This window comes from Mustela putorius, unplaced genomic scaffold (assembly GCF_011764305.1).
Source record: "Mustela putorius furo isolate JIRA1106 unplaced genomic scaffold, ASM1176430v1.1 tig00001059_pilon_pilon_pilon, whole genome shotgun sequence".
Classification (NCBI taxonomy): Eukaryota; Metazoa; Chordata; class Mammalia; order Carnivora; family Mustelidae; genus Mustela; species Mustela putorius.
Genome location: NW_025421553.1, coordinates 3,001,893 through 3,024,146, shown reverse-complemented (window position 1 = coordinate 3,024,146; position 22,254 = coordinate 3,001,893). Strand labels below are relative to the sequence as shown.

The 22,254-nt window shown below is 51.9% G+C and overlaps 1 protein-coding gene across 4 annotated transcripts in view; it reads right to left on the bottom strand.

Moving 5' to 3' along the window:
* Positions 1–22,254, bottom strand: part of MCC (MCC regulator of WNT signaling pathway) — a 433,071-nt gene that overhangs the window by 6,000 nt on the left and 404,817 nt on the right. For all 4 annotated transcript variants that reach the window (XM_045087128.1, XM_045087129.1, XM_045087131.1 and 1 more), the window contains 3 exons: positions 19,832–20,066; positions 14,453–14,659; positions 10,293–10,393 (listed from right to left, as the gene is read on the bottom strand). In XM_045087128.1, the coding sequence (XP_044943063.1) occupies positions 10,293–10,393; positions 14,453–14,659; positions 19,832–20,066 (543 nt within the window). The remainder of the gene's footprint in view (positions 1–10,292; positions 10,394–14,452; positions 14,660–19,831; positions 20,067–22,254) is intronic.

Genomic DNA, 22,254 nt, shown 5'->3' with positions numbered 1-22,254 from the left:
GTAGGGGGGCTAAGGGGGGCTGGCCCCCCATGTGCAGGGCTCTCAGATGTTCAGGTGGTTGGGCCTTTCCTGGCTTTTCAGATACCTTTTACATTTGTGCCTGCAGCTACTGGGAGCACAGTCAAGCTTTTCAAGATTATTGAAAGAACTGCCGCACAAAAATCTAGTCCTGCTTTTGTGAGTGAGGATGGAAGGGGTAAGATTTTTTTAAATGAAACCTGACAACCTAAATCCCGAGGGTTTCCGATTCCTTAGCGAATCCTCCTGCCCATCCTAGAGAAGCCAGAGCCACTGCAGAGGAATTCCTGAGGAATGGGGGTCTCTCCTGGGCCCCGGCAGCACCAGGAAGTCTCAGATCTGGTTGCATTTCCTACTGACATGCAGAGAGGAACCATTTCCCAGAGAAGTGTCTGGGGAGGGGGACGCATACAGGCAGCCCTCTGTCTCTGAGGGAAGGCTAGGGAAACAGGAAATGGTCACCCCCCTCCCCGCTATTAAGAATGGGGAAGGGGTTCTTTGACATTTTGTTACTGTTTCAATTCTTTTCTTTCTCATTCTAAAGTTAATAGTGTAAATGGAGAAAAGAAAGAAAACTGTGAAGAGAATTTAAAATGTCCTCATGAGCACAGTAAATTCACAAAAACTGCCCAAACCAAAACCCCTTCCAACCCCCTATTACATCTACACCACTGCCCCAGCAGCCGAGAGTACAGAAATCCCAGCCTCACCACAAAACAAAGGGTTCCTTTGCCCAGTATTCTGGGGGACTGGAGGGAACTTTCCGGACCTGGCAGGCTCCAATGGGGGACAGAACCCAGGAAGACAGGAGAGGCCCTTAAAGACTCTGCCTAACCCCTGGTGGGTGGGGGAGTTGAGAATTGCCCCCAAGAGCTCCCTGGGCCTCTGGAAGGACACTGAAGTGCACTTGTTGTACAGTGTCCAGGACAGAACCAGGATGCTAATTTATTCAACAATACTAAGATGAAGCCAAACCTAAACCTAAAATGTGGGTTATTTTACCTGTTTGTATCTGCAGCAGCTCACTGACTGAAACTCTATAAACAATGAAAGGGGACTTCACCTCCATTTGGACCTTGGTCTGTACTTTTTAATTTTTTCCACCTTTCCCCAAATATGAGTGTCGATCTGTGTTCGGCACTTTGGGAGGCAGCTGTTGTCTTCCTGGTCTTGGCCTCAGTGAAATAAATCCGTTTCACCACCCCTTGTCTCTCTGCCTTCCCATCTCATGAGGGGCCAGTGGTAGAGCCCGGTCTGTTTGGGGCCACCGGGCCCCCTGGAGCCAGGTGCTCTCACGCCCCTGCGACCCCAGCAGGGCAGCACGAGCGGCGGCGGGCACCTGAACACCGGCCCCGGTGCTGATCAGGGCTCGAGGATGTGAGGGAAGTAGAAACACACGCGAATTTGGAGACTTCATATGAAAAAAGAAAACAGGGATTACATGTTGAAATGATATTTAGATATACTGGGCTAAACATGTCATTAATTTTTTTAAGTTTTAAACGTCGCTACTAGGAAATGTGCAGTCACCCGGTGGCTTGCACCTGTGACCTGCGTTTGCTCCAGCAGCAGTGGGTAGCACTGCTCCGGGGCCCCAGGCCTGGTCCTGTTTTCCGCCGCAGGCTTTGGGGTGAGGCCCCGAACCCGACAGCTTAAGAAGCACCCAGTCGACCCTAACTACCAAGCGCATTCAGGAAACTGGTAAGGCAGACTGTCCTTCACGTGGATGAACTTCCTGTGTCTCAGAGAAGGCTCTGGATCTGAACGTGAAATTAGGCGCAGGGGCATGCTTTCCCAAAGTCTACCACTTTCCTCAGCTTCCAGAAATTGCACTGGGATAAGAATCCAAGTCACTTTGGAACCTCAACCATTCATGTCCTGTACCTTCTATGGAAGTTTCTAGCTCTAAGTCTCCTGGCCTTCAGCTGAGAAGAATTTATAGTTTGTCTACATAAGATAAATAAAGCTAACACAAGTACTTTCAGGCTCCACACAGCCAAGAGAGTCAACATTAAATGCTACACATTCCGTTTGCCCCTCCAGTAGTGTTTTCTGGAATGCCCAGAAGGGCATAATCCCTTCCTTCTTCCCGTTCCCTGACTCTGGAACACCTGCCTCCAGCAGTAGGTGAAAAGTCACCGCGGAGTCCCACTGGCACAGCTGGCAGGGCCTCCCGCTCCACCAAAAATGGGGGTTCCTCCTGCTCCCCATGGGTCCCGTGAACCTCACTCTGACCACACAGTCAGGAGGGTGTCCTTCTTCAATGTCATCCCCATGAGCGGCAGGGCACATGCGCCTGTGTCCGAGGCAGCCTACGGGGGATAAGGGGGTAGTGCCTGGGTGGCGCCAGGCAGGGCTCCCTGGCTCCCTGGGAGGGGGCGGGTATGCTATTCCCAAAATCAAAGGCCGGGGCCAGACTGTCATCACAAACCCAAAGGCGCTTTGGGTGTGGCAGAGCAAAGGGTGAGGGGCTTTGTGGCCCCCAGGACACTTTCCGCATGGGTGTCACAGGGTCCACTGTCGCTCAGTCATTGTTCGAGAGACGCCATTAGTCATGGCCAGAATCGGCGCGTGTGGTTCCTTGCTCCCTCGCTGTCCACTGGTTAACCCCAGTGGGCTTGTCTCCCCTGCCACTGCTCGTGAGGTCGCCCCGGAATCATCGGGGACCTCCCTTCCCTGCCTGCACGCCTGCCGCTCCTGCTCTTTTCCTCCCACAGGCTTCACTCCTGAGTGTGCACGCTGCAGCCCGCACCGGCAGTCCCTCTGGCTTCTGCACCAATCCTCGCTCGCTGCTGCCTTGAAGTTCCCGAGTACGGAGGACATGGGCTTGGACCATATTGTGTGTCCTACCCTTTCCTTACTTGCCTCTCTCCATTCCCATTTATGTTCCTAAAGACTACCTTCATGCTAGAAACTTCCAATTCTTTATCTCCAGGCCTTCCCTTGGATCTCTGGACCTATTTGACATCTCAACTTAACAGGTGTCTTCCACTTATGGAGCAGGACCTTCCAGACAATCCCTCCAAGCCAACCTTCCTCTCCTGTCAGCACACAGCAACACCCACTGCCGAACTCCTCCCTTTCCTGGTCCTCCACTTCCACTCCACAGCAGCCCCCAACCACCAAGTCTTGGGACAATTCTGCCCCACCACCCAGGTCCAAGCTGCCCTCGTTTCTTACCTGGGCAGCCCTGAGACCCCCTGAGTGGATTCTCTGCATCACCTCTGCACCCTCTAGACTGGTTCTCACAGAACGGCCGCTCATTCTTTAATATGACAAACCACATCTTATCCTTGCCCTTTGGTACCTTCCACCGGCACTCGGCGCAAAGTCTGGGTCTTATCTGGACGTCTAAGTCTCCTGCTTGACCTGACCTCTGCCTGGCCAGTCTTGGGCATCACCCTCCCCCTTGCAGGCTGAAATCCTCTCAGACGCACCCATGCTCTTTCCCACTGCACGCCCTGGACTAGGTCCCCCCGCTTGGGAATGTGCTTCTTCCACAGGCTACCTTTCCTCCTTCTCATCCCAGCTTAAATGTCACCTCCTCCCGAAGCCCACCCTGAACACACCCAGGCCCATCTGAACACACGTCCCAGGGTTATGATGTCACAGCACCTTGTCACTTCCTCCGTATTCACTGCAATCTCTATTTAATCTAAAAAACATTTTTCTAGGGGCGCATGGGTGGCTGCTCAGTGGTTTCGGCTGCTGCCTTCGGCTCGGGTCATGATCTCAGGGTCCTGGGATGGAGCCCCGCATCGGGCTCTCTGCTCCGCAGGAAGCCTGCTTCCCTCTCTCTCTCTCTCTCTCTCTGCCTGCCTCTCTGCCTACTTGTGATCTCTGTCTGTCAAATAAATAAATAAAATCTTAAAAAAAACAAAACAAAACAAAACAAAAAAACATTTTTCTAGAGGAGGAACTCGGGGGCCAGGCAAGAGACTTGCCAGTATATCCACAGAACTGGGCTCCCAGCCGTGGCTCATAGCAGGGGCGTGGAGCAGGCACTCAGACCTCTAGTGAAGAGTGCTCCTGTGGCCCCAATGAGGAGGCGTCCCCTGGTAGTGATGTTCCTCAGGTACTATGGGGGAGCGTGGCTGTATTTGCCGGGAAGCAGCAGCAAGACGATTGTGACTGTCTTGCATTTTGGCCCAGACTTTCCTAAGACCATGGTTCTTGCCTGAGAAATGCAGCTGTGTGTTCACAGGTGTGCTGCAGCCTTTGCCTGCGGGGTGCTCTTCATCACCCTGCTTTTATGAGATCCCAGCTAAGGCCTTCTCTCTGAGCTTCTGGAACATGGAGGGGATAACGGAAATGCACAAGGATCTCCGTTACCCAAGCTATGTCCACCTCAACCCTAGGGGTGAGTCCTGGTTTTTACTGGTGCCCTTTGGGGCCCTGGCTCTAGACTTCAGCAAGTTATTTACATGATAATCAATTCCTTGGTGCACTCTGTCTCCTATTACCATCCTGTGGATCCCTGCACACTTAGAGAATTCTAAGCGCAATTTCAGTTATCTGATCGTCAGTATAAATCAGCCAAATATGAAGAATCGGCAAATGCAAGTCTAATAAAACAGCACCTTTTAAAATACTGGCCTTACTACCAAAACGGTGAAGACTCTGCTGCTCTTTTGCCCACTGGGGGCTCCTTTTCAAGAACCCCAACTAATTCCCTTTTCATTGCATTTCACTATTTGTATGGCTCGAAAACACTATGAATCCATAGCTGCTAATAAGAGGAGTCAACTGGTGCCATCTTCTGTCCTCCCATGGTCTCATGTTTCCTACAAGTCCGGGAGATTTCTAGAGCTGGGAAGGTATTTGTGGAACTTGGACATGGCTTTGAACCGAGGCGGCTTGTGGTCAGCACCCGTCGGGCCACAGGGAAGAGCAGGAAGGTACACAGTGGAGGCGAAGGTGAGAGTCCTACTGGAGGGGAGGAGGGGAGGAGGGGAGGGGTCCGTGGCTTAAGAGAGTCAGGGGCGTGAAGGGAAGAGATGCTCCTGGAAGTTAGTGTCCGGAAGAAGCTGGACTGTAGATTCCGTCCAGGAGAGACGTCTGAGAGGGCTAGGAAGTCCACACACAGGGGGACTGGTCTGGCATGCCAAACCACTGAAGATGCCTCTGCAGAGAGACCCGACCCGGGGTGTACTGAAAGGTGTATCTGGTGGCAGAACCCCCAAGTCTTGAAGAGTTGAGGGCTAACCTCAGGAGAAGATCATGCAAATGGCCATGAATGCCTGGGATTTTAAGGGGGAAAACCACGCCCCCCACTGCCATCAGGAGGTAGGAGACTGCGAAGTTGTAATCCTGGATCATTAACAAAGTATAATTTGTACTATAAGAATTCTGAAGAAGGGGCCAATTTTAAAGTGCAGGAGGAGACGGATTAGAATTTGTTTTCAATGTGCTGTGTTTTGAAGCTCTAGCACCATATTTGGAAAAGACGTCCAGTGGGCAGAGAGAAACTCTCTGAAATTCGCAGCTGAGTGAATGTAGGGGCCATTTAGAAGGAAAGAAGTCATCCACATGGAGGTCATATATCTGGGTGATGAGGTCGCGATCCCCACCCGAAAAGAACTCTCCTTTTGCAGGGGGTGGCAGGTGAACCGGGGAGGGGAGGCTGGAGCCCGGGACATGAGAAGCGGAGCAATGATGGGTTCGGTGATGGAAGGAAGTTCAGGGCACAGGAGCCAAAGAAACACCAAACCAACCCATGTTATTGATAGGGTAGAAGCACACTGGTGTGAGCGCTTAGAGCGTGAGGTTATGGTGTGAGGGCAGGGGCAGGAGCAGCAGCAGAGCAAAGTCCCCGAAGCACGAAAGAGGGCACATGGGCTGGTGTGGCTCAGGGTGGAAGGGACCGGGGATAGGAGGTGAGGGTGGAGAAGTGGGGTCCGGGGTCAGATCACACACTTGCTAAGGAGTTTGGACCCTGCTGTGAGTCACCAGAAGGTTTTAAGTAAAAAGATGAGCTGGGTGGGATTCTAAAATGGCCTCCAAGACTGCAGTGCCTTAGTACACACCCATCTTCTCCCAGTCAGTTCAGTCAAAAACCAATCTAGGGGCTGCTGGGAGAGAATTCTGCAGATGTAATTAAGGCCCCAAACAGCTGATCTGAAGATAAGATTATTCTGGGAAGACCTGACCTAATTAGATGAGCCCTTAAAAGGGACTGGGCTCCTCCTAAAAGAGATTTACGGGGGGCAAGGGATGTGACGAGTGGGAGGTTCTCCTCGCTGACTTTCAGGAGGGACCGGGCTGTGTAGAAGGCATGTCAGAGGCCTCCAGGAGCCCAGTTACCACAGGCCAACAGCCAGCAAGGAAATGGCATGTCAGCCCTACAACTGCAAGGAACTGATCTTCCAACATTCATTTATGGAATGATCTGGCACATGCGTGCCCAGGCGGCAGATCCTGGCTCCCTGAAGGGCTCAGCAGAACCCCAGGTGGGCCTAGGACTAGACATCTCCAGCCTCATCCCCAGCAGGAGCAGGCTGGGTGGTCTCTGCAGGGGGCTGTGGGAGACCTAGGGCCAGGTCCTGCTGGCCCACCAAGCGGGATCCTGCCAGGTGCATGTGGAAACATCTGAGGTGGCCACTGTGTCACAACCCCCTCCCCACTCTCCCCTGCCCTCTAGTACTAAAGAGCACAGCAGCCCTACCTCTTCCCCAGTTGGGACAGGGCTGTGTGTGTTAGAGGAAGCATGCCCCCTGACCCCTAGCACTTCATCTGCCCTCCGCATTCAGGAGACAGATGCACGTCATGTACCAGTGGTGCGGACGTTCCCATTTGCCCAGACCATGCACACTGCGGTGGCAAGAGGCTCCAGAGGAGCCCACATGAGCAGACTTAGCTCACACCCATCTGGGAGCACCGCTGTCAGCACACGGGGCCCAGCAGAGGGGGTGAAGTCTCGCTATTTCCCCACTGCCTCACTGTTTGACCTTGGGGAAAGCCTCTGCCTTGCCATGCGGGTCCCCAGCCCACCCCCCGCCTGTGGAGAGCAACGCCTGCTCCTCGCTGCCTTGCAAGAATAGGGCGGAGATGCCACAGCCTCTCCTCTCGGGTGGGCTCGGGTCACGAAGGAGGGCTCCACTCAAACCCCAGACTGCTAGAGAGCAGAGTCATTTCTGAAAATACATTCTCAGTTGCGTTTTTACAGTTCACTTCTCTGCTGGAAAAGCCGCTCACTGCGAGTTTACCAGGACCGAGAGCAAGAGAGGGATCGGAGATGAAGAAGGGATGCAGATGTGTTCTGCACACAGCTGGTGCAGAACTCAGCAGAATGAGATAGCCCAATGAGAAAACTCCTGTGCGGGACCGGAAACCCGGCCATCCCGACGGGCTTTGATGGTAACCCTGCAGCCACGAGCGTACTGCCAACATTCATGCAAACGGAGGGGATGGAGTCAGACTGGATGGGAGGGAGGCAGCCAGCGTGTGACTGTCTCGAGTCCTGGTTTGGATCCAGACATAAGGCTGGGAGAAGACACACAGAGGACGGTGCTCGGGACGGAAGCCCGGCAAGGTAGCTCTCGGGGAGACCTGCCTGGGCCGTGACCTAGAACCAGCAACCCGGATGTCACCAGGCACCTTCCTAAGGAGTTTCTCCTCCCGAAAAGACCACTGCTTCGCCTGGTTCCCCAGCCCCTCCCCACCCCTGCTCTTTGCAGCTTGGATGCCTGGCCCCACAACACTGGTGTTTGCACCCATCCTCTTTTAAGGGAGGACTGTTTCTGAAAATACAAGGTCGATTCCCTCAACCGACTATAACCACGAATTTGGCAGTGATTTAAGACCTTCAAAGAAGATGGTAGTTTCTACTTGATTTTTAAAAATGAAAACAGCCCTAGACCCCAGCTCTCAGGTGTCCAAATCCTCTGCCCCCATGAAATGATTATTCCAGTTTCTAGGCTATATTTACGATATAATGATGTTATTTTCCTTCTTCCTGTAGCCCTGCGGGTTCTTTCTTGGCTCCATCTATCCGGGTCTTGATTAGAAATCCATGCTAACCAACTTTCGGCGGGTTACTGGAAGCCCGGCGTGACAGACAAAACAAACGAAGTCTCTCTCTGTTTAGTCAGCAGAACCCGCATTCTACTTGTGCCAGCGAAGGCCTTGGGGGTTTGGGGAATTTGAAAAATTGAGGGGCTTAGCTTACAGATGCAACATCCAAATGGCTCCCAGTTGAAAGCAGGGAGTGGGTCTGCTGCCCATGTTCCTGGCACAGTCACGTCATCGTTAGGATTTGTTGAGGGCATTTTCCCTGCGCTATTTTCCTCTTCCCACCTCAAGCAAAGCAACTACCATTTAACCTTGTGGCCAGAGGCGCTGGCAACGTGAAGCAGAGCTATTACGGCTTGGGAGCAAAGACACCAAAGGATAGTGGGTAGATCAGGAGGGCAGTGAAGTTCCCCACCAGGCAGCCTCCATCCACCCTCTGTTGGGAGGCCACGCCGGAAGAGAAGCAGCCCTGGCTGGGTCAGGACAGCAGACGGAGTGGCTCCTACCCCCTCCTACCCCCCCTCCTATCCCCAGAAATGATGGCAAAACCATTTTCAAAGAAATCCTCAAGCATGTCAAGAAAACAAGGAGCACTCTTTGTATACCAGAAACCATGAGCAATCATAAAACACGAAAGGCAGACTTTTATTCTTCTTGAAAAGGGAAACCACAATTCAAAATGCACAGAGAAGAAAGCTGCGAGAGGAGAAAGGGGATTCAGAGGTGCCCAACCAGGGACACCAGCCATGCAGACAGGAGGGAACCCAATGCTGTGGCCCCATCTGCACAGAGAGGTTTCGTCAGCCAGGAGGACTGGAAGCCCAACAGTTGGCCTTGTGACCCAAAACCAAGAGTCACAAAACTCAACTCTAAAAAGAACTTACACATGAGGAAACAGAGTTACTACAGCAGACAGAATAACATTTTTAGAATATAATTGATAAACATCTTCTTAAAAAAGAGAGGACAGATTTCATCACCAAAATGAAAAAACTCAACATAGAAGCCACACATCACAATGAATATAGCTGAGAAGAAATTTGTGAGTTGGAAAACTGAGCCAAAGAACCTTTCTAGAATGATGACTTGAGTTCCTGTGCACTTGAAATACTGACTGGTTTGAATGTGAGATGTGCTGTAGGTACAAAATATATACCAGATTTAAAGACTTAGTGAGGAAGAAAAATGAGGAAGAGGGGGAAGAGGAAGTAAAACTATCTTAAACATTTAAAAAAAAAATACTAATTACATATTGAAATGATATTTTGGATACACTGGGTTAAAATAAATTAGCACGGACTTCTGGCTTTCTTTTTACCTTTTTTTTTTTTTTAAAATAGGCTCTCGGGGTGCCTGGGTGGCTCAGGCAGTTAAGTGTCTGCCTTTGGCTTAGGTCATGATCCCAAGGTCCTGGGATCAAGCCCTACATTGGGCTCCCTGCTTGGTGGGGAGTCTGCTTCTCCCTCTCCCTCTGCCTGCTGCTCTGCCTACTTGTGCTCTCTATCTCTGTCAAATAAATAAAATCTTAAAAAAATAATAAATAAATAAATTAGGCTCTACACCCAGCATGGAGCCCAGCATGAGGTTTGAACTCATGACCCTGAGATCAGGACCTGAGCTGAAATGAAGAGTCAGACACTTAACTATCTGAGCCACCCAGATGCCCTCTTTTTACTTTTTGAACTTGATTATTAGAGAATGTGAAACTTCCTAGGTAGCTTGTGTTCCATGCCTCCTGGACGGCACTGCAAATGGTGGGAATATGCCTGCTGACGATGTGGGAGACAGATCGGGACGAGTCGGCATGTTGGTCCTTGCAGAAGGGGTGGAAGAAGGGAGGGAAAGAAACACTGAGACAGCAGAGGAAGAATGTCCAGGACTGAATAAATAAATCTATGAGGTCTTCTGATTAGAAAGAGCCAGTGATGTTGAAAGAAAGCATTCCCGCTAGTGTTGGGAATGAGACAAAGATGACTGTTTGATCATCACCATTTAGTGCTGTCCTTGTCAATGCAGGAGCACAATAAGAAAGCAGAGTCCTTTCCCGCTTATAGATGAAATGACTGCCTCTGTGCTCTACCCTGCCACTCCCCCATCAAAAGGCCTGGCACCACACCTTCTCCACACTGAGACTCCAAGGCCTGGGTAAAAGTCAGACCTCTCGGCACCTGCTCCTTCCCGGTAATGACCCATGAATTGCTGACATGTGCAGCCAGAGAACTAGGAATACGTCGCTCTCCAGGGGCTGCGGGGAGGGGGCTTACCTACGGATGGCGTTGGCAAACTCGGCAGCCAGCTCGCTGTCGCTGCACGTTGTCCTCAGTTCAGCCAGTGACAGAGCTGGGGAGGTGGCATCCGCACAGTCCTGAGGACAGCAGACACATTCTGGTTAGCCCTGGGAGCACCTTGGAAGCGCAAGGCAGATCTGCCCCACTTCTCTGGACCCTTGCAGGCTGGCTGTGGGTGATGGGGACTCCCAGCATGCTCTGAGCACCTCATACACACGTTCTCCCACTGACTCTTTGTGGTGACCTGCTGAGGCAGACAATGTCTTGACCCCCATTTATCAAGGAGAAAACGAAGGCACAGAGCAGTTACGTTGCCCCGAGTCATCAGCTAGGACAGGGTGGACCCAGGACTTATACCCAGGTGAGCTGGTTACAGCTCTGTGCTCTTCACCACTGGGGTGTGATTCATAAAAGATGAGTGGGAAATGCACCTGAGTGTTCTTGCCCCCTCCCCCAACCCACTTCTTGGGAGAAAACCAATCTTCTTTAGATCTGGGAGCTTGAGTGGGTTCAGCGTAATCATCCAGGAAAAAAGGAAGACATGTGCACCCTCTGTGTGTGTGTGTGTGTGTGTGAGAGAGAAAGAGGGAGAGAGAGTGGGGTGGAAGGGGGTGGCGCCTGATGCAGGGCTTCCAGCAGGCCTCCGTCTCACCACCCTGAGATCACGACCTGACCCCAAATCAAGAGTCAGATGCTTAATGGACTGAGCCACCTTTAACCTCCCCTTTTTTGAATTGAAATACAGTAGACACATGTTACCTTAGTTTCGGTTGTGACCCTACTTGTATGTTAACCTTAAACAGGAATTTGACGTCATCTAAACCCAGTCCTCTCATCTGATAGATGAGGAAGCATGAGAGCCGGAACTCTAAAATCCTAAATGGAGTTCAAACTACTCGTAAAGGAACACTCAGACCCCTTGGAGCACTCCTCTCCCTGTGTGCAGACGGAGGGCAGCAGCCGTGCTGAAGAACCAGGGGAGCTGGGGGGGCGCTCCTCTGACCACGTGCTCAGCAGACATGTACTGAGGGCTTAAGAACAAAAAGCTGTGGTCTGTCCTAGACGCAGTGGGAGACCATGGGACTCCCATTTTCCATTAGATTTCTGTACTTTGACCTAGGAGATGCGATGTCAAAGGAAAGTTGTCGCGCGCTGGGATGTAAGAACTGAGCACCCTGGGCCAAATGACAGGAGGGCATAGGGTCTCCCTCAGCCCTCTCCAGCACAGGACCACCCCCGGGGGCCCACTTTGTGGCAGCCCCACCAGCCTCCGGACCCCTTGCCCTGCCCCTCGCCCTGCCCCGCCCTCCACCTGCGCTGCCTTCCCCACTCCTCTCCATCTTGGTCCTGTAGACCCAGGCCCCCGCTGCCAGCCCCTGGCATCTGCTGAGTTTCCAACACCCTCTCTCTCTCTTTGCTCCCATGTGATGTTAATGTTTCCTAAGGGTCCTTAGAGCCCGGGTGGCTCTGCCTTGCCCGGTGCCTCTCCCTGAACACATATGGTACTATCTGTTGCACAGAGACAAGAGCTACAAAACCTGAAGGCAGCCTGGGTAGGATTCCAGCTCGAGGGCTGGAGGCGGTTTGAAAGCAAACCCGACACCCGCCCCGTGGGGCCAGAGGGGCCATACTAGCTCCAGGCCTTGCCTGCAACCTGTTTCTCTAAGGCCTGTGGCCTAAGCATTGTTTCCAATTTTTAAACTCATGAAAAAAAGATGATTTTGTGATGTGTATACATCCTATGAAATTTTAGTGTCGGTGAATGAAGTGTAATTACAACACAGCCCACACCCCTCTAGGTCCACACTGGGTCTGCTTTCAGGACACAGCTCTAGAACAGCCCAGTTCCGGACTCGCAGAGATGTCTGTGTGACCTGAAGCCCTTAAGATAATGGCTTCTGGCTTCGTCACAGTTTGGCAAGCCTTCCTACAGACTGCTTGCTTTCTCTACCGACCAACGAGGTCAAATGAAGAGCCCAAAAGGGAAATTTCACTGAAAGAGTAAATGCATCTGATGTTCAAAAGACAAGACAATCAGCTTACGATGACTTCATTACCTCAGCAACACAAGGTACTCTTCTCTCTTATAAAGCTTCTTACTTGAATTAAAAAAAAAAAAATTTAAAAATAAAACCATCTGGCCTTTTCCATTAGATTTCTGTACTTTGAAGCCATTCCACACAATTGGGAAACACACAGTGTTTCTCTCAGTCAAAATAAACACCAAGAACCAGGGGGAAATGCTCCGCTCATGGACCTTCTGGCAAGAACCCGGTAGGTCAGCTTCCACCACACCTTAAGAACACACTGGTGAACACTGGAGCTCTGTCCCTCAGCTCCGTTCCGGAGTGACTGGAAACAGGCTCGAAGGGCTGTACAGATTTTTAAGGTGTTTCCCATTAAAGAGGAAAGCCCATTTTCTTGAACCACAGATATTACTACATGAAACGCTTTGTAGGCTACGGTCCACCCAGACTCCACTCTGCAGGCAGTGGGAAGATGGTTTCATGGGGACTTTCACAGGCAACCCCCTGAAGCCCTGATGGGGACACGTCATCCCCTGCTGCAAAACCCTCGTGACTTCTCACTGTCCTCCGGATAGCACAGCTGCCTCACCTCGTCAGCCAATGTACCAATATTCCTCTTCCCTCTGGGTCTTTGCCCTCGAAATTCCATTCCCTTACAGGGGACTGACTTCTCTGCCCCAACCTTCCTCATTGGGTAGTTGCCCTTCTCTACTAGCTCTTGGTTCAGGAAACCTGTCCCAAATCACACCTGGGCTCTGTGTCAGTCCCATGGTCTCCCACTGCATGAAGAATTGATCCTTGGTCTTAGGTCACCATGTTACAATCATCTGTTTGCCCATCACTGTCCCTCCCTGGATAGAAACTCCTCGAACTGCCTTCGGCACCTCAGCACGACCAGCTCCCATCTATTTTGTGAGTGGATGACAGGCAAGCAGCCAAGTCTTGGGAGAGATGGCCCAGCCAAGGGCCATGGACTTGAACTCCCTTGAGTCCCTTGCTAGGTGAAAGGTGGACAGAGTGTAGCTGTGGCCCTTTGCGAAGCTTGCTCCACAGTTCTTAGCTGTTCAGGGAGTGGTCACTGACTGCCACACTAATTGGCAAGTTGCTTCCTTTCCATGTGCAAAACTCCCAGGGATACTCCTGTGTCTGGGCCGTGAGAAGCTGTTCCTGAGACCGGCAAGTCAGCGTATGCTCCTGGGTCCTGGGCTGGAAACCAAATGGGGCTTGGAGAAGCTAGCATTTATTAAGGAGAGAAAATACAATGCAGAATACAAAATTTCCGTATCCTGGGATGAGGATGTAATTCTTCAGCGTCTGCAGTATTTTTTTTCTCAACACAATAGTCGGAGTAATTCTGAGATATGGTATGATGGAATGAGCTTAGATTCTAGAGAAAAAGTCTAGGCTCATGAGAGTGGAGTTTGCCAGAGGGGCCCAGCACGCTTCCACTGCGCTACTCTGCTGGAGTTTGCCAGATGACATCCCCCTGTCGACCCACGCTCTGTGACACCCTGTGTGTGATCTAGGGCCCGCCTTCCTCCTCCTCTGCCTGAGCGGCTTCCGGCCTCCCCTTTCGCCATCGGCAGAAATGCCAACAGAAGCTGGCGTGGCATCACGGATGAGAAGAGGAGGGCCATGAGCCTGGTTCTGCACCTACTAGCTGCAAGACCCCCTCATGTCTCGTGAGCCCCATTTCCCTCGTGTAAATGGGGGTACCCACTCCTTCCTCAGTGCTGAGGTTTACAGAAGGCCAACCAATGCAATGATCAGTACAGATGTGACCAACAGGCCACAGGCGATGGTCACTGTGCCAGGCGGGGGAGCCAAGGAGGTGGCCCAGGGTGTCAGATCCCTGGACAAATGCACTGATCACTCCCCTGGTCAGACTGTGGCATATGAAAATGTGGTCACTAATACCTCACATGCAATTTTTTTTTAAAAAAGTGGATTTGGTTTCTTTGCACTCAAAATGTTACCTTCTTTAAGATCTCTAGAAAGGCTTGCAGTTCCCCTGCAAATAAGGAAATTGAGTCTGTGGGGTGGGGTGGGGACGGAGGCTGGGGGGGAGGTAAGGCCAGGGCTGGGGCATCCCCGTGTCCTCGCTCCTACCTTGCCAGGCTTCTCCTTGCCACCGCTGCTGGTGGAGCTCAGGGAGCGCATGCGCTGCTCCTTCTGTTCCTCCACTTCGGACTTCAGGTGCTCAATGTGCACCAGGTAGGCCTGCTCCTGGGCCTCCCGCGTGCTCAGCTTCAGCTCCAGGGCCTTCTTCTCCTTCTCCAGAAGGTAGAGCTGGGCCTTCAGTTCGGCCATCTCCTCCTGCGGAGCACAGATGCTGTGAGGCACTCACGCTGTGAGAGCAGGACGGCGCGTGGGAAAGCAGGCCTGCGACCAGGGCGTCCTAGGCTGGGACCCGTGCCCTGCGGTGGAGTTACCACCTCGCAGCTGGGAGAAGAGGACAGGGAGGACACAAGCCAGCTCTCTCCGCCATCTGAAGGACTCGTGTGGACAAAGCCACGTGCTTTGTCACTCTGCGGACCAGAACGGAGATAAATGAAGGGGAGTACAGGCAAGCAGATTTTGGCTCACTGTAAGAAAAACCTTTCAAACAACTGGAACATACCTCCCCCCACCACTCCTGCCCTCCAACCCCCAAGGGGCACACCTGTCTCTTTTGGGAACAGTTTTCCAGCATGCATCGGCCATGCTCCAGCAGCCAAAGACGTTGTGAAGGACGGTCGTCCACGCAAGGCTGGGTCTGACCGGCTCCCTTCTAATTCCCATTTCCTTTTCCATTTTCCATGGCCCCAATCCACATTGTCAACCCTCCCTTGGTGCCCCACAGCTGAGCCAGTGGGTGGCGTGGGCCCACAGCAAGGAGATCATCTCAGCTCTTACCTACTGCAGGAGACCCAAATGAGACCAATGGAAACAGAGTCCTTCACAGGTGGCTACTCATCAGATAACTTGTCAAAGTGTCTCAGAGAACTCCAGTTTAGAGTTTTCTGGGGGAGAGTATCTAAGAAGTGACTCGAAAACAGGGACCAGGAACCAGGTAGCAATAAACACCATTTACTGGACATGTGACATTGCTTTAGACGTTTATACAAAGTGATCCATTTAATTCTTCCAACTTGAGGCAGGCATTATGAACTTCTCCCTTCATGGATGGGAAACTGAGGCATGCAGAGGAAAAACCACCTGCCAATAGTTACTGGGTAAATTGGGAGCCGGAGCTTGAACCCAGCCTATCTGGCTCTTAGTCATTAAAGCTATAGTCCCTCCTTCCAGGTGAGCCCATGCATGACTCCGATCATGTGATTCAACCATCATGTGATCACCACATGTGTCTTCCCTGCTCGCTCTATGATTTTACTTACTAAGATTCTCTGTAATCGAGTCACTGCCTTGAGAAGGATTCACCAAGGTCACCAACACTAGTTACCCGAGAACTGACCCTTCTGAGGTAAAAAGCCACAAGTCTGGTATGTTTTTCTGGGTGAGCCAGACCTGGAATATAGATGTTCTCACTCTCCAGTGCAGGGAAACACCTAGAGGGCACCCACTACGATTTGTAATATTCAGATCAGGGCTGGGGAGGCATTAGACAGACACGCAGAAGGCAGTGTGCTCAGTGACTACTCAAAAGCAGCCCCCAAAACTTTCCTAAACATGAGCTATAAAACCAGCATGAAAGATGTTTCCATGCACAGAAGCCTTCTCATCATTTTCCCTTACAAATAGGATTCTGAAGGTTCTCGCAATGTTGCATACTGAGCCAAGGGGACTAGTCACACCCAGAACAAACATATAAAGGCAAGCTTGAAAGAAGGAAACACGAACCCATGAGTGCCAGAAATGAAGAAGGAACTCTGCCCAAGAGGAAAGGCAAAGTGGCCATAATACAAGCCAACAGAGGTTTCAGGCCAGTATGGAGGCCCTAGGACCTGGGCTTCTGGCACCAGAGTTAAGGGGAGGGCAGAGAGCCAGAAAGGAGACCCCCTACATGAGCAGGGACGCTCCAAGTACTGCCTAGAGTAAAAGACTAGATGATTTCCTTTTTGGAGATGTGATGAGGAAGCCTATCCCTCAGCATCCGGGTGGGAAAAGCAAGAAGAGCCTCTTTCTGAGGAATCGAAGCCGTACACTTGTCGTATGTGGAGATGAAACAGGATTCCTAAGTCTCGAACGGAACAGAAACCAGCCCCAGACCTCTGTAATCCATGGGTCCCAACAGATCCACGCACAGAACCACGCTGTAGGGACATCTACAAGCCAGGACCCACAAGACATGGAAGACACCATCTCCACTGATGGTGAGCTGGTAAGCACGCCCTCCCCTCGACCCACATGAAAATGGAACAAATCACATGAGACAGAATCAACATTTATGAGAACCAGAGATAACAGGTGAAACACTAGAAAATAACTATTTAAAATGAAGAGTGGTGCGGAGGGGAGGAAGAGAGGACTGTGATGTTTATCCTTCGCAGACCTCACAGGAAAAGGGCCCAGAGCCAGAGCACCAGCTATGGCTGCCTCTAGACCATATTGTGGGTTATTTCTCACCCAGCTTTTTAAAATATTTGCTCTTTTTAAATTTTTTTAATTAATTAATTGAGAGGGAGAGAATCTTTTTTTTTTTTTTTAAAGATTTTATTTATTTATTTGACAGAGAGAAAGATTGCAAGTAGGCAGAGAGGCAGGCAGAGAGAGAGAGAGGAAAGCAGGCTCCCCGCTGAGCAGAGAGCCTGATGCGAAACTCAATCCCAGGACCCTGGGGCCATGACCTGAGCCGAAGGCAGAGGCTTTATTTAACCTGCTGAGCCATCCAGGCGCCCCAGGGAGAGAGAGAATCTTAAGCAGGCTCCACACCCAGCACAGAATCCCAAGCGGGGCTCGATTTCAGGACTGTGAGAACATGACCTAAGCCAAAATCAGGAGTTGTAAGTTTAACTACTAAGCCACCTGGACATACCATTTCTACTCTTTCAGACAATTTCTAGGATGTATACACATTTTATTTTCAAATAGCAAAGGGAGTATTTTGTACCACCAAAAATGTCTTTCCTGGCCAGAGTAACTTGGAATTTATCACACATGTTGGCTCAAATATAAAAAGGAAATACTTAGGGGCACCTGGGTGGCTCAGTGGGTTAAGCCACTGCCTTTGGCTCAGGTGTCCTGGGATTGAGCCCCATATCGGGCTCTTTGCTCAGCAGGGAGCCTGCTTCTCTCTCTCTCTCTCTCTCTCTGCCTGCCTCTCTGCCTACTTGCGATCTTTCTGTCAAATAATAAATAAAATCTTAAAAAAAGAAAAGGAAATACAACTCATCAGGAAAAAGTCTTTGGCCAAATCGAACATGATGACTGGGACACAAAACGAAAAGGGCAGCCTCACAGCTCATGCCACAGGGCACAAAGGCTCACAAGCAGGACTCCCGAGTGGGGAGAAAGGTGCTGTAATCACAGACCCAGTGCCCGGCTCATGGGCAATGAGAGGAGAAATCAGCCAAGGTTGCAGGAGGATTCCCCAGACGGAGCAGAAGTCAGGGTCTGAGCTGAGTGGGTGGGTGGTGATAAGCCAGCTCAGAAGGAAAGGGCTCATTCCTAATCCACTGCCACTGCCCAAAGTCTTCCCAGGATTCAATGAGACTCAAGACTGAGCCACTGCCAAGGACAGGGACACATTGAGCAAGGCCTTGAAGGTGCTGGGCTGACCATTGCTGGTGTCTCCTCTTTCCAGAGGTGAGTTAACCAGAGGGAGGCCTGCTCTCTTGCAGGGACAGTGGTGGTTTCAACAGGAGACACCACTGATGAGCTATTAATACAGTACTTCCTCGACCCACCTGGCCCAAAGGACCTGCCTCTGGTCCCCAAGCTGGCTTCTGTCCCTGAGAGCCCTTCCTGTCTCAACACCTGGGGGCCAGAGACACTGCAGAACCCAAGGCTTTGTCAATCAGGCCTTTGTGCACAAGAGAGTGGAATTGGGAGGGCAGGCTCGGGGACTTGGCTCCCAGCTCCTACTTGCCACATCTGCAGGCCTTACAAGTGCCCACCTCTGCCCCAGGCCTGCTGAGACCTGGTGGCAGCCCTGCAGGACCGCGCTCCTGGCCAGTAGTTATCCTGTTCTGGCTCCAGCGGAGCGCACACAATCCAACACAGTGCCCTGAGCTTCCCGAGTTCTTGCACACCTCACAGGTAAGGACAATCATCCCAGACCGCCTTCACTTCCAATACCAGCCACAAATACTGGGGGGGTCCCCGGGCCACTTGCCCTTCTAGCCAACTCGGGGGTGTGCACAACCCACTCGGATCAACAACTCATCAGGAAAGCGCTGTACTTAAGATTGGGGCTTTACCACAGCAAGTGCACATGGGGGCGCCTGGAAGAGCACTGAACGCCGCTCTTTCCTGAGCCTCAGTGCCCAGGGACCTTACTGGGGTTTCATGACTGGGCACGATGGATGAAATCATTGGCCACAGAGGGAAACTCAATCAGCAGCCCTCCTTCCCTCTTTGGTCAAGGGGTTCAACATCCAGCCCTGTAATCACAGGCCCCATCCTTCCAGGGATAGCCCAGGTGCTGGCTTTCAGGGGGCTAGCCTGCAGTGGATGCATTAGCATAACAAAGACACTACTCCCAGTCAGGAAATTCCAAGGGTTTGAGGAGCTCCCAGGGGGAGCTGGGAATACAGACCAAGAATGTTCTTTACCATCCCACAGCTGTCTTCTGAGAAAGCACTCAGCAGCGAAGGCCCCATTCTTGGCACCCCTGGTCAGAGCATGCAAAGTGTGTCCTATGGAAGGGATGGCCATGTAACCACTTCCCAATGACAGGGGCTTGCTGTTCAAGAACGCTGCCCGCCTCCCCCCCCCCCCCCCCCCCCCACCCCCCCCCCCCCCGTTTCCAGATGCCAGAAGATAATGCCAGGATCTTATCAGGAAGTGCGGATGTGAAGGGCACTGATCACTTCCCTGAGGGGGTCAGGATGCTGGCGGGCTCTTCGTGGCACGGAAGGGAAAAGGACATCAGGACAGTGGGGGTCTCATCCAAGCGTTGCACCCGTCCTCACCCCATCCTCCTCTACTCCTCATTAACATCAGCATCCACCCCGGGAGCACCCCAAGCTCCTGGAGGGGAGAAGTCCTTTTACGGGGACAGGGGCTGTTCCCACCTCCAGGCACCTGATCTGGCTTCTCCTCGAGAATGAGGTGTTCCAGAGCGGAGGTGAGACAGCCTGAGGCCGCCTCCGGAGTTCCTCTAACCCTTCAGGGTCATGTCCAGCTTCAGTGCCCCAGACACAACACACGGAAACTAGTCCTGTCTACAAATGAGGCTCTGGCTGTCCTCCAGGGGGAGGTGACGGAACCCCGGCGGGTTGATGGGTCATCGTGGCTGACCTGCTTCCAGAGGGCCTTTTCCTGTCTCTCCTGGAGGACCCGGCAGCACATGGCCCCAGGCTGCCTCGGACCCCAGCCCCGAGGTACCTTCATGGCCATCAGCTCCTGCATCAACACCGCGTTCTCCAGATCCAGCCGCTGGCTGTCCCCCCGGGGCTTCACGTCGTAGCTGAGGGGGTCGATGTGGATGCTCTCCAGCTCCAGCATGGTCAGCTTGACCGCGGCCCTGTCATTCCGGAGCTGCTGGATGTAGTCCTTCAGTCTCTGCTCGTCTTCCTTAGTGAACTCCGTGTCGCAGCTACTGGCTGTGGAGCTAGTTGTGCTGAGGAGACAGAGCAAACCTCTCACGATTTCCGGCCACTGAGAACGGGTCTTGTCCCGGACTCCCTTCCACACCCCATCTCTCCAACGGCCTTCCATGGTAACCCCCACCCCGTGCACCTCCCAAAAAAGCATTCTTTGTGCCATTGGGCCATTGATATTACCTTTTAGGAGAGAAATCAGTCTGAAGAATAGAAGTGCCTACCCCCTTTAACACAACATGTGGACCCTAAGAAGGAATTCTAAGGAAATAATCCCACAGAAGCAACAAGATACAAAGACATTGTGTGGCATAGATGACGTAGTTAATTTGGTACATTCCAAAAGAAGGCAGGTTGCATGGACACTTCAGTAGTAATTATGACATGGGGAAATGGGATAAAAGTAGTATTTGATTAAAAAATAGCCATACATGTGGGCCGGACTTAAAAAAAAAAGGATATGTTTAGGAACAAAGTTGAAGAACAAAATAGCTATGGTGTGATGTATAGATCTGTGTGTGTATGTATTCTCTCGTGTAAACACACGTCTAGGACTGCAGCAGCAGTCCCCTTGGGGTAGGAGCTGGAAGGTGTGGTGGAAAAGGGGGAGTGGGGTACCATGAAACAAACCTCCATGTGTCTTGCTACTGTGACAACTTAGAAAGCAGGAGCCCCTCCCCCACACCCTCCCCCCGCCGCTAACCGTGCCATTCCTCCTGGCTCACGGCTGAGTATACTGTCCATCACAGGGACCCAGGTCCAACCACAGGGCCCTGGAAGCCATATTGAATGGTGATGGCTGCCAGACCTGAGGAGCAGTTAGGATGACCCCTGAGAACACAGCCGCCCCTGAAGGATTCTGTGTCACCCAGGCCACCACGCGAAGGTGAGCACCACAGGAAAACTGAGGCTCAGGCTCTTAAGAGGGCACTGACTTTTTCTGGCAGTGGGCAGGCTGTCCCCACTGGCTCAGAATGAGGCCCTCTGCACCCTGTCAGTCCTCAAACTTTAGAGGCCAGTGTGGATCTACAGTTTCTCTGGAACTACTACTGGTCCCGCCGACACTCGACATAGCCCTCATGGCTCTGGCCTTGGAAAGACGTTAGAATACAAGCTGGGGCCCACTGAACTCTCATCAAAGCAAGCCAGGTTGGCACGATCATCTCTGTCACTACAGATTTGGTGACTGAGGCTCTGAGATGTTAGGTGGCTTGCCTGGTCATGAGGCTGGACACTGGTATACTTGGACTTGGGCCAGTGTCTTCTCATTCCTCAGGCCCATCCTCCCAAGACTCCTGTTGCTAGAAGCTGTGCCAGGAGCAAGGAGTGGTCCCCACAGCCTGCTGGCTGCTGGAGGCCCAGGCCTGCCTCCTCACCTCACCCTGGAACCCTAACAGGCACAGGACCCCAACTCAGCAGATGCAATGGCCCCATAACCCATGATGGGGACCATTCCACTCTTATGTGCGACACATTATCTAGAAGATGGGACTTCTAGAGATAAGGGTGAGGAGAAGGGATGAGCTGGAGCCCCGCCATGCAGCTGCCCGTGCACGGGAGGAAGCCAGCATCCTGGGGCTTGGGTGATCTTTGAGTCAGAAAACTCCCACTAGAACTGCAAGTTCCTGAGCACCAGAGACCCTTTGGGGTCACTCTCCCACCCTACCCTCTTCACCCCAGGGAGGCATACCTCCTTACAGGTTCTGATGATTCATTTCATGTGGCAGCAGGGCTAGTCTATAGCGCCCATGTGCGTGGCTGAACACCTACCTAGATGTCACTGTGAAGCTATTTTTAAAAAAAATGTATTTAACATTTATTTATTTAAGAGAGTATGAGTAAGTGAGCACGGGGGGAGAGGGACAGAGGGAGAGAGAGAGGAACTCTAGCAATCTCCCTGCTGAGCAAGGAGCCTGACACAGGGCTTGATCCCATGACCCTGAGATCATGGCCAGAGCCAAAATCAGGAGTCGGATGCTCAAGCGACTGAGCCACCCAGGCATCCCGAGATGTAACATTTAAATCATTCGCTCAGTAAAGCAAACTACCATCCATGATGTAGGTGGGTTTTGTCCAATCAGTTGAAAGCCTTAAGAGAAAAGACTGAGGTCCCCCAAGAAAGAAATTCTGCCTCTGGACAGCCTTCAGATTCAACACTGCTACATCAAGACTTCCTTGGGTCTCTAGTCAGTGTGCCTGCCCTGTAGA